General features: G+C 32.9%; 1 protein-coding gene across 1 annotated transcript in view; it reads left to right on the forward strand.

Moving 5' to 3' along the window:
- The window catches only part of LOC126881670 (sialin-like), a 104,845-nt gene that overhangs the window by 48,112 nt on the left and 38,755 nt on the right, over positions 1-17,978 (forward strand). The window contains exons 3-5 of the mRNA XM_050646062.1: positions 1,327-1,560; positions 7,051-7,225; positions 14,386-14,637. Of these exons, the coding sequence (XP_050502019.1) occupies positions 1,327-1,560; positions 7,051-7,225; positions 14,386-14,637 (661 nt within the window). The remainder of the gene's footprint in view (positions 1-1,326; positions 1,561-7,050; positions 7,226-14,385; positions 14,638-17,978) is intronic.

Below are 17,978 nucleotides of genomic sequence, written 5' to 3' on the forward strand. Positions count from 1 at the left end.
CTTTGTTCCTGATACCATTAATAAATTAAAATAAATAAACAAATTTAGGTATTTGCAAAACTACTTATACTTCCTATTAAATTTTTGAAATGTTGGAATCTTAATTCATATGCTTTTACGCAAAAATTTTAACTTCTGATTATAAAGAACATCTATCACATAAGTTATTGACTGACCTTTTTGATTCACACAAAATGATGTCTCCTCTTGACCCAAAAAGCTCTTCCTTGTTGGTTATGTTAGGCTATCAATCAAAGCCCTCTCCGTTCTCAGCATCAATCCAGCAGCATACCAGCAATTATTTCTCCAAAACACAAGCAAGGCCTCTTTTGCCCAGTACTCGTTCAATAAACTCCAAAACTCTCTCCTCTCTTTCAACAATAATCTCCTGAGACCCAAGTATCTTTTTTACTTGGTGTCACAAATAATTTTAATAATGATAATTCTTGTAACTTACTCTCTTGGACTTTACAGAATCAAAGAGGTATTTCTTCTCGATTTGATTTGTCTCTCGTTCCACTTTTCAGCTACTCTCCACTAACAAACCACCACTAGTACTTGCTTCTGAACTATCCGCAAAAACTTTTCGACTGCCCTTCTCGGATGCGGCCACACAATAATCTTTCTTTTCCAAGCTGTCCCGAGATTCCAACCTCTCTTTCCCCATTCCAAATTGCCAAGCCAATCAGAAACATTTCTCTTTCCACCTTCCTCTTTTTCATTCGAAAAACCCAGGCATTCTTTTAAACAATACTTCTACTCAAACTAATCACTTTCCGGAAATTATACAGATATTCCTGTGCTTAAACAGTCTTAAAATTCCAAGTCTCTCTCCCTTTATTTTTCTAAAAACTAATAATTACAGCTACCTGTGGATTTTACCTTTCACGTAACAAACAATCTTTTTAAATTAGAATCCTAAATAAATTGTCTTTTCCAAATCACTTTATTTACAAATATCTTTAAGCCTTCAGGGAAAAACTCATTAAGGATAATCCCATTGCGTACAAGCTACCTTCTACTAAATAGTTACAAATCAATATACAGGGTGTATCAAATTTATGTGCCCGCATTATAATTAAAAAATTAAAATGTTTACTCTATCTTTGATTGATAAAGTGATACATAATAGTAGATAATAAACAAAATATGCAAAAGATTAAACGTCATTATACAATCAGTCCCGGCGGCGTATTTACGTTTCCGTGTTCATTTCAAGACAGGATAGTTTTGAAATAAACACGGAAACGACGGAGCATATTTTCTTTCAAACACATGTGCATTTCAAGACATTTACATATACATAAACATACTTTTCTTTTACAGACAAGAGATTTTGATTGGGATACCAAACTCCAAGGATACGTTCTAAGTTCATTCTTCTATGGTTACATAACGACGCAGCTCCTCGGTGGTTATCTGGCTGCAAGATATGGAGGTAAAAGAGTCTTCGGGATCGGCATAGCGGTAACTGCTTTGTTAACATTGGTGACACCTTGGATAGCTAGGACTAACGTCTACCTTCTGTTGGCTGTCAGGATTATTGAAGGTATATTTGAGGTTTGTAATTTAAGCATTACTACAGACAGTTTATAAAATGTGATTGGTATAAAAATAGAACATGATATTATTTTTGTCTGCAGTTCAGTTCATATTACAAGGCAGATCAATTCATAATGGTCAGCGTTGGCGTAATTATGTTTAATCGGGATGATATAGTAATATATTATTATAATCTCAATACGTGATATAATAATATGATCTCGTAATCTCGTAAGGTTTTAATAAGATAGATGTTAGACTCAGTGGCGCACCCAGGGGGGTTTTGGGGGTTGTTAAAACCCCTCCCAGGGCATATAAAAAAATATAAAGAATAGTAGGAAAATGTAACTTGTCTTTCAAAAACTATACAAAAAAATTTCGGTGCCCAATAGAAGCTAGGACAAATAATCTCCGGACAAATAATCCCTGACAAAAAGTCTCCACAAATTATCCCTGGAAAAAAAATCCCCAGACAAATAATCCCCATAAATTTTTTTGGACAAAATATCCCCACAAAAAAATTCCGGACAAAAAATTCCCAAGAAATATTGCTGCCGAATAGTTTTCTAAAAATTTTACCGTTAATGCAATCGACTTCAATGTTTTTCAGCATCAGTGCATGAGAACTATAGCAATCGCCACGAAACCGCTTTTCGGCACGAAAATAATGATTAGCAAGTAAGATTAAGCATGAATTGTAATTTCGATTACCAAATTTCGAATTTCAATTCCATGCCGAAATCTTCAAATTTTACATGACAAACCATTGTGAGTTTTTTCAAAAATCGTGGAAGATATGGAGAATGCGCTAAGGCTGTGGGAACCATGTTGTAATTACCTATTCGGTTATATCTTTGACTCATTCTGCTTTGAATAACTACGTTCAAAACATTGCCTATTCGTGATGAGAACTGCTGGTCCTGAAAACGATACCTAATCTTGATTGTAATGCAAAAAACCTGTTACTTTATGTAAATTTAACGTCAAAAATATTTTGTTTTTATCATCATCAATGGCATTATAACTCTGGCGAGTGGTTTACTGTTGCCTTCCATGTGCCGGTCCTGTGCCACTATTTCCTATTGTCTCATTCCCATTTTCTCCAGATTTTCTCTGACTGCATCTTTCCACCTTTTTCTAGGCCGTCCTACAGACTTTCTCCCATCTGGCCTCTCCCCGAACAGCTATGTCTGGTTTGATTTTTGGATAAATTTTTCGCATGGCATATTCTAAGGCCAGGTTAAACAACAATGGGGACAACGGATCTCCCTGTCTCAGTCCAGAATTTACGCAGAAAGCATTTGATATTTCCCCACCTCTTCTAACTTGTGCATAGAAGTTACTTACACACATTTGCGTTACCGCAGTTAGTTTCTTGGGTACGTCCAGCTCGACCATTGTATTCCATAGTGTAGGATGATTAATTGAATCATAAGCCTGTTTGAAATCTATAAATATCTGATGTACGTCTTGATTATACTCCCAATCCTTTCAAGCATTTGTCTAATAGTAAATATTTGATCAACAATCGATCTTCCGGGCCTGAATCGGCGTATCGTAGTAATCTTTTTAGTAATACATAACGAAAAATATTTAGTCATCAGTTTCAATTTACTACAAGCAACATTTCAGAAACCTGCTTCAAAAGCTATGTCAAAAATCTGTTCTGCGTTTTCATAACAAAGCTAAACATTCTTAATAGCGCAAAAATTTTTCATGGATGCACACAGATAATAGACAACGTTTTGAACTTAGTTATTCAAGGCAGAGTGAGCAAAAGAGTTAAGCGAATAATTACAACATGATTCCCACAGCTTTAGCTTATTTCCCATATCTTCCACGATTTTTGAAAAAACCAAATTTTTCAAAATTTTTCCAAATTTTTGGATGTCATGTAATTGGAATTCGAAATTTGGTAATCGAAATTACAATAATTCATGCTTAATCTTAATTACTTAATCATTATTGTCGTGCCGAAAAGCGATTTCATGGCCATTGTTATAACTCTTATGCACTGAGGCTGAAAAACATTAGAGTCGATTGAGTTCACTAAAAAACTTTTAGAGAATTATTCGGTAGCAAATATTTCATGAGGATTTTTTGTGGGGATATTTTGTCGAAAAAAATTTGTGGGGATTATTTGTCTGGGATTTTTGTGAGGATTTTTTGCCCGGGGATTTTCTGTCAGGAGATTTTTTGTCCAGGGATAATTTGTGGAGATTTTTGTCAGGGATTATTTGTCCAAACCCCACCCAAGTCAACCCCCCTATAGGAAAATTCTGGGTGCGCCACTGGTTAGACTTTACTTCATAATGAGATTTTCTTGGCTGAGTGAACATTATTATTACCACATATTTTAGACCTAGCTTATTCAGGTTAAGATACATGACATTTTTGTTGTCCTAGAACTTTTCCTGATTGATTGATGAATATCTATGGTGTTTAGTAAATATTTTTTTATTGTTAGCATAAAATCTTAAGATATAAAGAAAAATGGCGATTAGCAAATCTTTTGTAACCACTGTAATCGAGTAAATGGAAAGCTCCTCCTGTAAAATTGTAACATTTTGATTCTTCTTCTTACGGTACCTATCCGTTTCGAATGTTGGCGATCAGCATGGCTACCCTAACTTTGCTTGCTACTATTCAGAATAGTTCGGTTGTCGATGTATTGAACCACTTTCTCAGGTTTTTAAGCCAAGATATTCTTCTTCGCTCTGGTCCACTCTTTCCAAATATCTTACCCTGAAAAATGAGTTGCAACAAGTCATATATATCTGTTCATTGCTCATAACATGGCCAAAATATTCTAGTTTGTGCTCTTTGATAATGTTAATTATTTCGCATTCCTTGTCCATTTTACGTAGGACCTCAACATTGGTGAGACGATCTCCTACGAAATACGTAAAATGCGTTTGTAACACCACATCTCAAATGCCTTGAGTTTTCTTAAAGAATCTCCTGAAAGTGTCCAGGCCTCCGTATAATAACGTAGAAAATACATAGCATCTGACGATAGAGATTTTAAACGCTGATATCGCTTTTCCTATGCGTTGTTTTATTTCACAAGGGTGGTTCCATTGGCTACTTGTTCCAAAGTATGTGTAGCGGTCCACCCTGTCAATTGCTTGTTTGTTAACCAAAAGCCGTGCATTTAATATTTCGCGCTTGCTTCTCTGCAAACCATCTAGCTAGGCTATCTATAAAAACCACTGCGTCGTTAGCATATCTAATGTGTTTAGAGGCACTCCGTTGACTAATACGCCTTCTTGTAGTTCTCCCAGCGTTTGCTCGAAGATATGTTCAGAGTATGTATGAAATAACACCGAGGACAGAATGCATCCTTGTCTCACTCTATGAAGAATGCCTCTGTTAATTTGTCATCCACTTTTAAGATTGTTATGAGCTTATCATGTTTTACTTTATCAAATTCCTAGTAGATAAAATAAATATATACGTCACACTTGACATCCTTGCACCTCTGCATAAGCACTTGGACAGAGAATAGAGCCTCTCGGGTGCCTAAGGCATCGCGGAATCCAAGCTGTGTCCATTATAGTTGTTCTTGGCATTTTTTATATAGGTATTTTAATTGTACTTTTAGGGCAGTCAATGAAGGTATTTGGCTCCGAATTCCATCCAATTACATCGATTTATTTGATATTTTCACAGTAAGTAGGAAATAGCTCAAAAAAAATTTACCCTATGCCGATGTGCGCTTTTATCTTGGGGGGTGGTTCCAACCCCGTCTCGGGCGTGAAAAATGTTTTGGTTAAAATAGCCACGGAAAAGGCTATAGAACCTAATTCTAAGCAAAAACTGTTCTATGATTATTTTTTGAAAACTCAATACTTTTTGAGTTATTCGTGATTGAAAATTGGCCATTTTCATTGAAAAATGACACCTTTTCGGACGGATTTTTGCGAATACCTTAAAAACTATACATCTAACAAAAAAACTATATAAAATATTTCTGTTGCTTATAAAAAAACAAAGAGATTCATTCGTTTATTCATAAATCTTCTAGTTAAAATACAAAGAGGGATATGGCAGGTAAGAAGAGTTTGTTTTTTTGCTGCATGCTCAAATCGGTGTATTCAACTTGAAATAACAGAGAAACTGTCGATTTTAGGTGTTTAATGACACTAATAACTTTTGTAGTGTTTGAAAAGACCTTTAAAATGAGCAATACTAATTGTCGATTACATGCAAACGAAGCGAGATATTCTGCAAAAAATTAATGACTAATGTATTTTAAGAAGAAATGAGAAATATATTTAACCCCTCATCCATCAGAATTTAAATACATCGTTTTCCTTCTACAATACTTTTTATTATAGTGTTATTTCTATGTTCAAAAAGTTGGGCTGGAGTAAAATGAATGGTTTAAAAAAAATAAGATCAAGTTATAGATAAATATAAAAATAAGATCATTTTTAAATTTTCTTAAAAATCTTCCTTTTCCTACATGTAACTCGAAAAAGATAAGAGATACGAAAAAAGATATCACACAAAAATGTAGGGCTTTTTCAGATAAAAATTTCCTTTTTATTTTTCATTACCGTATCTCTTATCATTTTCATGTTACATGGAGAAAAAGGAAGAATTTTAAGAAAATTTAAAAATACTCTTTTTAATTTGATTTTTTTTTTTCGAAAACCATTCATTTTAAACCCATCTAACTTTTTGAACATAGAAATAAAACTATAGTAAAAGGTATTGTAGAAGTAAAACCATGCATTTACATTTTGGTGGATGGGGGTTAAAATTACTTCTCATTTTTTCTTAAAATACATTAGTTATCAATTTTGTTTGCAGCATATCTCGCTTAGTTTAAATGCAATGGACCTTTAATATAGCTCATTTCAAAGGTCTTTTCAAGCACTATAAAAGGTATAAGTAGCATTATACACATAAAATCGACCGTTTCTCTGTTATTTCAAGTTGAATACACCAATTTGAAAATGTATTAAAAAACAAACTATTTTCACCTACCATATCTCGTTTTGTGTTATACCTAGAAGATTTATGAAGGCAAGTGTCTCTTTTTTTTTATAACCTACAAAAATGGTTATTATAGTTTTTTTAGTTAGATTCATAGTTTTTAAGATATTCGCAAAAAACCGTTCGAAAAGGTATTATGTTTCAATGAAAATGGCCAATTTTCAACCACGAATATCTAAAAAGTATTGAGTTTAAAAAAAATATAGAACAGTTTTTGCTTAGAATTAGGTTCTCTAGCGAATGCCGTGGTAATTTTAACCAAACATTTTTCCACCTCTAAGAAGGGGTCGGAACCACCCCCAAGATAAAAGCACACATCAGCATAGGGTAGAATTTGAATTTGGAGATAAGTAGAGGCTAGACCCAAAATTTCATTAAAATCCATGCAGTAAGATAGAATGCGGAGGTAATATCCTATTCTTGCTCCCATTGACTGGCGTATTTCTAAATTATTATAATATTATATTATACATAACACATAATACAAAAAAGTTTCTTATATAGGGTGTTACATATCCGTGTATCCACGCTATTTGGGCTAGATGGGCGCCACCTCTAGAACGAAGTCGTCTAGCTACAATAGCTTTCTCTGGAAGTTATATCGGAACAGTTGTATCGATGCCACTCTGTTCAATTTTGGCATCAACACTAGGATGGCCCAGTATCTTCTATTTTTTTGGTAGGTAATAAATAATTTTATCATTTAGGTGTCACAATTAACTTTTATCTTTATGAACTTTTATAATTGGTAGTAATAAAGGTATTTTATATCCAAACAAAACATAAAAATATATCCAAAACATTTGTTTTCATAATATCAATTAAATATTCTAAAAGGTTGAGGTTTTAAAGTCATAAATATGTTAAATGCGTGAATTGCGGTTTTAAAATAAATTGGAGTAAATAATTACATAAACAAAATGTATTAACAACAATATTTAACAATGAGAGTTAAAGTATTCAACCTAATAAAAATATTTAAAATTTTTACAAATATCCAAAATATTTTTAAAATATATTTAATTGACAACTTATTGGACCATTTTACTGGTAACACCTTCATGGCTTGAAAAAATTGCAAGCCAGATGGATGCTGAAGCGAAGAAAACAAGAGGGAATTCTAAAAACTTGCAATTCACGACCTCGTCTGTTCAGCTGGTAAATTCCAACAGAAAATGGACCTATGTTACTCAAAGGACCTATGTCAGTTGCAATGCGGGGATAAACTCTCGGAGTTTCGTCACTTGGGGCAGAGAGCAGCAAATCTACGCCTCTCTGATAATGACTCCAATTAGAGTCGAAAATCGTCGATTTAGAGTGCTGGTTTGTGCTCTCTATACTAAGTGAAAACTAAGACTTTTGCCTTCGCATTGCAACTGGCTAAAAATGATATACATTTTTATTTAATATTTAACAATATTATTTAAATCTTGAATAGGTTGCATATGAGAGTTTATTTTAAATGAAGTAAAAGTCAGACTTACTCTCAATCTTTATTATAACTTCCGACGACCGGTTTCGCTCTTTAAAATATGCAGAGCATCTTCAGGTCAAAGGTAACAAGTTACAAAATGCTACAAATAAAAAACCAGAGTTAGAACAGTGTTTGGTTAAAAAACAATGTTGAATAACATACATAAAAATAGCTAAATAGCATACAACTGCCTATGCATGCAAAACGGGGGGTGGTAAAAAACGTCCCCAAACTCACAAACACAGGCAGATGTATGCCATATATAATCATGCAATTAAAACGTGTCGTACTTAAATTCGGATACAAGGAGCTACTAACTCGGTATTCATTTTCATGATGTTTCTGTTAAAGTTATGTTAACGGGATATGGTGGAATAGACGGAGGATGCAGCAAAAGTAAATAAATTTATGGGATTTGGGAATTCTTGAGGGTGATGAGATAGTTGGTGTAAGACAACCAACAAATCTGTGCTTGTTATTATGTTTGTGTAGTTAAAAAATAGTGAATGACGTATATACAATTTTAATGTGTGTTAATTTTAAAGATTTTATTTCTATGTATTAAAAGGTTTTGTTTTTTATTTTATTTATAACTATTAAAAGAATTATATTTATTAGTAAATGTAAGATTGACTACGTTCGGATAAAAGAGTGGGGCGAGTATTTAATGTGTATGTTAGAACTAGATGTGCAGTTATAACCTAAATACTTAGGGTCAGTACTTGATCTTTAAGAGTTGGTAGATCGGTAAGCTTAAAATTATAGCTAAAATACTGTATTAGCAGTCATATAATAAATAGTAATAAATGTGAATGTGAGTTAAATAACAACAACGTAGGTAAATGAAACACCATTATAAATTAAAGGGTGGAGAATTGGAATAGATAGAAACAGGAATTAAAATAAGTAATTGATTGTAGATTGAAACTGTGTTTTAGTGATATAAGCAATGGATAAATATTAATAATCTATTGAACCAGATAAAGGAAATTTAGTAGTAAATTATATTTTTTAGGGTATACCTACATTGTGTTATAAATCTCGTCCATAAATAAATGACTAATGAAGTAAATTCACCTCACAATTAAATAAAACAGAAAACACACAGGACAAAAGACGATACAACAGAAAATGAGGGAATTTGGTTGGTCACGAGCACTGCATTTAATTTAATTTATTTTAACTGTATTGATTTTTATTATTTCATGGTATCAGTTTTTTAAACTTTGTGTTTTTTTTTTTTTAAATTTGTGGGAATTATGAAGTGTCAGAACAAGCTAGGTTAGTTGTCTAATTCTTCTTCTCCATTATTAGACAGTTTATTAGACAATTATTATAGTTATAGCAGATAATATATTAGTTTATTCATTCACTCTTTAAGTTCATTTTACTGCTACTGCTAGCGTAAATTTCTCGCCCGTGGAGCCGTAGGCTAACTATTTAGTTTATAACTGCACATCTAGTTCTAACATAGACATTAAATACTCGCCCCACTCTTTTATCCGAACGTAGTCAATCTTAAATTTACTAATAAATAGAATTCTTTTAATAGTTATAAATAAAATAAAAAACAAAACCTTTTAATACATAGAAATAAAATCTTTAAAATTAACACACATTAAAATTGTATATACGTTATTCACTACCTATTTTTTAACTACACAAACATAATAACAAGCACAGATTTATTGGTTGTCTTACACCAACTATCTCATCACCCTCAAGAATTCCCAAATCCCATAAGTTTATTTACTTTTGCTGCATCCTCCGTCTATTCCACCATATCCCGTTAACATAACTTTAACAGAAACGTCATGAAAATGAATACCGAGTTAGTAGCTCCTTGTATCCGAATGTAAGTACGACACGTTTTAATTGCATGATTATATATGGCATACATCTGCCTAGGTTTGTGAGTTTGGGGACGTTTTTTACCACCCCCCGTTTTGCATACATAGGCAGTTGTATGCTATTTAGCTATTTTTATGTATGTTATTCAACACTGGCTTGATCTTATGGATCTTTAGCATCTTTTGTAACCAGACACTGTTCTAACTCTGGTTTTTTATTTGTAGCATTTTGTAACTTGTTACCTTTGACCTGAAGATGCTCTACATATTTTAAAGAGCGAAACCGGTCGTCGGAAGTTATAATAAAGATTGAGAGTAAGTCTGACTTTTACTTCATTTAATATTATTTAACTAATTTAAGTAAGAGAGTCAGTTTGGTTTCAAAAACGGTTTAGGAACACTAGAGGTACTTTTTTGCAGACAGTTATTGGTGTAGATATGCTATGATCCGAGGAAGGATTATTTGCTTTATCGATTGCCAAAAAGCTTTTGACAATTTAAGAAATGTGTTAATGCATGTTTTAAGAGAGACTGGTCTTGATAGGAAATAAAGAGTAGATTGAAGACCCGATGATTTGGCGTGCAAAAAAACACAACGTAGGGTTTTCACTATAAAAACTACAAGAACTTCTGAGTTCATCAAAAAATACATTTTACAATATTTTACCGTGGAAAATAGACTAATTATTATTAGGCAATAAAATTTTTGTGTTTTCATTTTAACAATTATGTAGGTTTGTAGGTACTAAGAAAACAAGTAAAACTGTAATAGTCACACCATCGTTTATTATACTAGAGTGGACATAAAAAGTGATGAATAATGGTTATTTATCGTTAATACTGAACTAAACATAATATTTTAAGTATCAAAACTAATAAACAATGTGCACATACCTAATTTAAAACTGTTTCGACAAGTACACAAGTCGGAAAACTCTATAGACAAGGCGAAAACGGCGGGTTCGAAGGGACAAATATTCCCATGAGATTTTTTTGCATAATCACATTCGTGATATATCCCAGAATAAGGTTCAAGAATCGCAGATGTTGTAGAACGTATCACCAGGCTCAAATGGAACTGGGCAGGACACGTCGCCAGGCTGAAAGATTCAAGATGGGCACGAAGGCTGATGGAGTGGAGACCAAGAGAAGATAAACGAAGTAGAGGAAGGCCGCCTACACGATGGACAGATGATATCAGGCGGATTAGTAAAAACTGGCAAAAATCAGCACAAAACCGTGAAGTGTAGAAACAATTGGGGGAGACCTATGTCCAGCAGTGGACGTAAATTGGTTGGATGATGATGATGATGATGAAGGTTCAAGAAGTCGCCCACGTGAAAAGTGGGCCAATTTTTTTTTAACAATTTTTTTTAATCAAGTTGCGAGAATCAATATTTTTGGCCCGAACAATTTTTTCTTTTATTTTTTGGACCATTCTAGACAAAAAAAGTCTCTTATAATTTTTCTCTAAAGTTGATCGTTTTCGACTTATAAGCAATTTAAAATTGAAAAAAACGAAAAATGGCGATTTTCAAGGCTTAATAACTCGGTTAAAAGTTATTATTATGAAAGTCAATATATGACTAAATCAAAGTTTAAAGCCCTCCCTACAAGATCCTGAAGAAATTTTTGTCATTATTTTATTACTAAGCTGTTATTTTTAAGTAACGATAATAAGCGCCATGCACGTGTGCGGCCGCTGTAAATTCTGAGTGCGAGAGAGAAGCCATTCTAGCAGTCCAATTGTGCATCTTACTCACACTCACATTTACAGTGGCGTCAATACGATCTAACCGCTCAATGTTATTAATTAAAAATAACAGCTTAGTAGTAAATGAATGACACAGATTCCTTCAGGATCATGTAGCGGCGACTTTAAACTTTGATTTAGTCACTTTTCTGACTTTCATAATAATAATTTTTAACCGAGTTATTAAGTCTTAAAAATGGCCATTATCGCGTTTTTCAAATTTTAAATTGTTTATAACTCGAAAAAGATCAACTTTAGAGAAAAATTATGAGAGACCTTTTTTATCGAGAATGGTCCAAAAAACCTAAAACAAATTAGTCCGGTCCAAAAATATTGATTTTTTCAATTTGATTAAAAAAAAATTGTTAAAAAAAAATTGGCCCACTTTTCACGTGGGCGACTTCTTGAACCTTATTCTGGGATGTCTCACGAATGTGATTATGCAAAAATATCTCATGGGAATATTTTTCCCAACGAACCCGCCGTTTCCGCCTTGTCTACTAGGGATATTTTTAAAAAGCGACGTAATTTCTTCTTCAATTATTGTTTTGAATAAATAATAATCGATTTGTAGTGCCTAGTAGTATTACTATAAATACAACAAAATGTTTTGAAATGTGAAAAATAAAGAGAATGGCTTTCAGAAATGTCAAAAATATTGCAATTTAGTTTATTAAGTATTTAATATTTTCAACCCTTATAAATTACCCCTACATATAGATTTATTAGATCATTCACTCACGGTAAAATATTGCAAAACCTGCGAATTTTACACAACCGCTTGGGTTGACATGAAATTTGGCATTCACATAGCTAATAAGTTAAGGAAAAAAAGTGATATAGTACCGATGTGTACTTTTGCCTTGGGGGTGAGTTTCACCCCTTCTCAGGGGTGAAAAGTATAGGTCCAAAATAAATCCGAAAATGGATAAACTGACTAATTCTAAGCAACTTTTGTTCTATAAAGTTTTTTCACTAAGTCAATACTTTTCGAGTTATTTGTGAGTGAATATGTTCATTTTTCAACAAAAGAACCACATTCTTAGACGGTTTTTCGCAAATAACTCAAAAAGTAAGTATTTTATCGAAAAAATATTCCAAGCAGAAATATATAGATTATGAAAAACTGAAAAAATCTGTGTATGTATGAAGTTTGGAGACCTAGTAGAACCAGAGTCGTAGCTCATGAAGTTCCAAGATACGGGGTGTTGAGATTTCTCTTACAAAGTGAAGATTTATTGATTGCTCTAAAACTGGTTGAGATATGCAAATGAAATTTGGTAGGTTTTAAGAGGTAGTTATTACGCATTTATTGACAGACTTACTATTAAGAATTTTATATTCACCATTGGCGCGCATACGGGTACTAGTCTGAATTAAAAAAAAAAAAATAGTACACCACTGAGGTATTTCAAATTAAAAAGCATTTTTGAGTTACTTATTTAATTTATGACAGAAAATATATCTTCCCTTTTTTTTTCATACGATGCGCCTTTTTCATGAAAAAAAAAAAAAATAAAATACTTATATCAACGCTTAAAAAGTATTCGACGTAAGTTTCAATATGGTTTTTTAACGATAACTTCTGTAACTTTCAAGATATTTCATTGTTCCAAAGCTTATTTTGTGGGAAATTGTAAGTGCTAAAAGTATTCAGAAGCTGGACTTTCTGGAGGTCTTTGATTTTTAAAGCATGCGATTCAAAGAGCTTAGAAAACTGCTTCTCACACTTAAAATAGTGCAAACTTAAAATATAAATATCTCACTCAGTGTTTTCCATAGAGACATTGAAAAAACTGAATAAGTTTTAGTATAAAAAAAACTGCATTTTAGTATTGATATATATTTTTCAGATTTCTTTTAGTTTTCAAGTAATTTTGGAAAAATGGAAAACATTTATAAAATAACAAAAAATAATTAATACTAAATTGAAATTTTTTTCAAACCTAAGCACTTTAAACTGGTTAAAATCTCAGAACGCGTAGTCAGGCTATAAATAAACCTAATTGTGTATGGAATAATGTTAATTTTTATTTTTGTGGAAAATTCACCAATTTAAGTAATTATTCTTTTGATTTTTTAACGACATAATCGTTTTGTTTTTGTAATAACTCAGCCATTTTTTATCCAAATCACTTTTATCGTAGCACCTTTTAAAGGTATCAGTAAAATATTTAAAAGATGTCTCCATAATTTTTTTCTAAAAATCTCTATTTCTTGCGTTATTTAATGATAAAATGTTTGATTCAAGGTTAATTCTAAAAAACCCCGATTTTAAGTAAGCTGTAACTTAGGTTGTGTTATTGCTATAATAATTTAAAGAAAACCACTCCATTCACTAATTTAATAGGTTTCTTTTTGATTATAATGACTTTTGCGTAAAAATGCATAATTTTAGAAATATTTTTGAAAATCCACTCAAAAACATGCATTTTTCGTGTAGGAAATCATCAATTTCGATCGTGAATAACTTGCTAAATATCAATTTACCGAAAAAGTCGTATATAAGATTTTTTACTCAGAATTGAAATATATATCAATTTCCGAGGTTATTTTGACGTTAAATATTTCCAACCCCGAGAAGGGTGGTACCCCAGAGCAAAAGCACACATCGACACAATATCACTTTTTTTCTTTGACATATTATCTATATGTATGCCAAATTTCAAGTCAATCCAAGAGGTTCTTTAAAATATACCGCAAAAATAGTCAAAGAATGGACTATATTCGGATAATATTAATTTTTTACTTTTCTCTTATAGGAACGGTGGGTTTGATATGGTGCCTGGCTTGGATGGTAATTGTAACTGATTCTCCAGAAGACGACAGAAACATAACTGAACAGGAACTAAAGTATATCATAAATTCTCTAGAAGCAAAGAGCAGCAAAAAAATGAAGATACCATGGGGTTCTTTTGTTACTTCTATGCCAGTATGGGCTATTACTGTTTCGCATTTTAGTGAAAATTGGGGATTCTACACTATGTTAACGCAGCTACCCAAGTTTATGAAACGTATGCATTAAACAATACTCTTATTACCTTTAAAATACGTTACTGTAGAAAAGTATGTTGAGATAAGTCCAGATTTTAAAATTAGTATGGTTAGTTATAGCCCGGGAGGTAGTGTCAAATTTGACCGGAGCATTTTAGCATGGCTGTTTTCTTTTTATTTAGTTAGGTGTTCCAAAGCTTATTAACAATGATGTGTCAGCTGGCCCAAAACCGGGGATTTTAGGCAAGAAAAGGTAAAATATGAAACTTGATGGAAAAACGCTATAACTTATATGTCAATTATTTATCTCCGTGACTTACATCTATTAATGGCCTAGAATACTTGCCTCATAGCTTTCACTCAAGCTACCCGGGTTCAATTCCTGCCTTTGAAAATTTTTTTGTTTTTAAAATTGACATGTTATTTTGCAAAATAATAATTTTTTTAATACCACGTTTTTATTGAAGTTATACTTCTTTACGATCGAGAGTGAAATTTTATATTGCCGGGCGCATACGCACACAGACGGTATGTAGTTCGTTGCTAATCTTTCAAGATATGTATGTATCAGCGCTGTCAGCGCAAATAAGTCATTAAAAGGATATATTAGTGTTTTTAGTAAATGTATTATTTATTATAATTTTTGTGTCTTTGGATTTGTCTCCTCGGGAATAAGATATTTTATAATAATAGTAAGTATATTTAAGATATTTCTGTATACTTCACTTGGTCTATTAAACTTGTCAGTATGTATGAGAAATCTTGTAACCTGTCAAAGCAAAGGGAATATAGCTCAGTGGTAGAGCGTGTGATCGGAGATCGAGAGGTCCCGGGTTCAAATCCCGGACGATTCATTTTTTTTATTATTTTTGGTATTGTTTTAATAATTTTTTTTAAAGTGGTAGGTAAGAAAGTTAGTTTAATATTTAAATAAAATACAAATAACCTGTTAAGTATATTAATTTCGTTGAAATCATAATAGGTTTGTTCTAGCATCAGTTTCAAACGATTTTAAACCATCAGCGAATAGTGGACCAGCACGAGTAGAGGGAATAGCACTGGTGACTGTATTATGTTCTCTCACTGACCAACTGTTTGCTGACGGTTTCTGACTAGTTTGACTGTTTGCTAGAACAAACCTATTAATAGAAGTATAACTTCTTACGTGCGTACAAAGTATACACACATTTTTTTTATTTATACGAGAAATTTGTTGTACATGAACTCCTGAAGGTTCCTGAGTTGGTACGACCAATCTAAGTGAAAAAGGGAGTGCCCCCGCGACATTCTTTTTTATTTTTTTGGACGAACTGTTTTTTCTTAATTTTTTATATGTTTTAGAACCGAAAGATACAACCCTAAATTTTCACTTTTCTATCACCAACCCCCATTTTTTAATAGCAATCTAATTATTTCCCTATTCTATATAGTATACAAAAATGAATGTTTGTCTGTATGTCCCTTATAGAATCGTAAACTATGAATTTGGTAGAAAAAAGTATACGCAATATTTTGAGTTGTTTTTGGCTTTCTGGTAATTTTTAGGTATTGAACTTTTAAACATTATTTAGTTCTAAGGCAATACGAAGTTTGCCGGGTCAGCTAGTTAATAATAAAAAAATATTCTTGGACTAGTGTGGCAAAGATTAAAAAGTATAATTTATGAATTTTAGATTGTAATAAAAACTTTGCCTGATGAGGTCATCTTATTATGATTAAATGCTTAGTTTACGATTCTATAAAAGACATACAGACTTCTTATATTGTGTCGTATAAATAATAAAAACGTGGTATTATTAAAAAATAATTATTTTTCTAAATAAAATGTCAATTTTAAAAACAAAAAAATTTTTCAACGGCAGGAATTGAACCCGGGTCGCCTGAGTGAAAGCATGAGCTAAGTATTCTAGGCCATTAATAAAAATGTAAGTCCCGGAGATAAATATTTGACATATAAGTTGTAGCGTTTTTCCATCAAGTTTCACATTTTACCTTTTCTTGCCTAAAATCCCTGGTTTTGAGCCAGCTGATACATCATTTGTTAATAACCTTTGGAACACCTAACTAAATAAAAAGAAAACAGCCATGCAGACGCTTCTTTTGTTTCCCTTGGTCTCTATTCCAATAACCCTTTTGTCTATCGTCCATCTGTCTTTCTATCAATTTGTTCTGTCCATCTCTACTTTAGTCTGGCTAACCTTTCAATAGCCAGAAGAATGAAACGGTCACTACTTAGACTGACTCTTAGAGCCAGGATTAGAAACGAGGAAATCGTAAGAAGGGCAGAAAAAGTCGAGAAAACTAGCACCTAACCAACCTACTCTTAGGTCCAGCTTCAAATCTCTTGTGCAGAGAACTTTTTCACTTTGCTAAAATTTGTTCAAGCCTTTTCTATTCTGATTTTAGTTTCCTGGAAGTAATCATCTGAGGATTAGATTTAGATTAGATTTAGAGAGGTGGCTTTCTGGCCTATTCCACTGCGACCTTTTCAGATCTATTGTGCCCCTCTAGTCCTAGTTAACATGCTCTAGCCTGGCCCTTTTTAAAAAGTCTAATAGCTTCGAGACTGAACCTTCCATGCACCTATTTGCCGTTGGATTTTGTTCTCCTAATGCAAAGAACCGCACATTTGCCAGACTGTCACAATGACATAAAATGTGCTCTGCTATTTCTTCTTCGAGGTGACAGAATCTGCACAGGTCATCATCTGCCAATCCCATCAGCTTTAAGTGCCTATTCAGCTTACAGTGCCCTGTTAGCCCTGTTCTAAAATCTAATCTAATCATCTGAGGAGTGGATCATTGTTCCAAGTTATGCATATTGGTCGACTCGTTCGACATATTATATGCTGCCTTCTTCTTCTTCTTCTTCGTCTAGCCATTCACGTCCACATCTGAACATAAGCCTCTTCAAGTCTTCCTTTCTATTGTTTTTTGTTGTACGCTACTTGTAGCCAATTTTTCCCGGCAGTCCGTTTCAAATCATCTGTCCATCTCATAGGAGGTCTGCCTCTGGGTCTTTTGTGTTGTTATGGTCTCCAGGTTAGAATTGTTCTGTGCCATTTGTTTAGAGCGTTCCTGGCTACATGTCTTGCTGTCAATGCTGCCAATGCTGCCTACCAAAAACCTATTCTTCTCTTGAGTTTATGGGTGTGATTATCCCTGCCAATCATAATTTCCTACCAGGACAGGAAATTATGACAAATGTTTTAAATTATTCGAAATATTGACGCTATTATACAAGTTGAGTAATTTTATTTACTTTCAGGTGTTTTGAATTTCAACCTACAAGGAGCTGGATTCACGTCAGCCTTGCCTTACTTACTCATGGCAATCATGACTCAATTTTCTGTTCATTCCGG

Source organism: Diabrotica virgifera, chromosome 3 (genome assembly GCF_917563875.1).
Source record: "Diabrotica virgifera virgifera chromosome 3, PGI_DIABVI_V3a".
NCBI lineage: Eukaryota > Metazoa > Arthropoda > Insecta > Coleoptera > Chrysomelidae > Diabrotica > Diabrotica virgifera.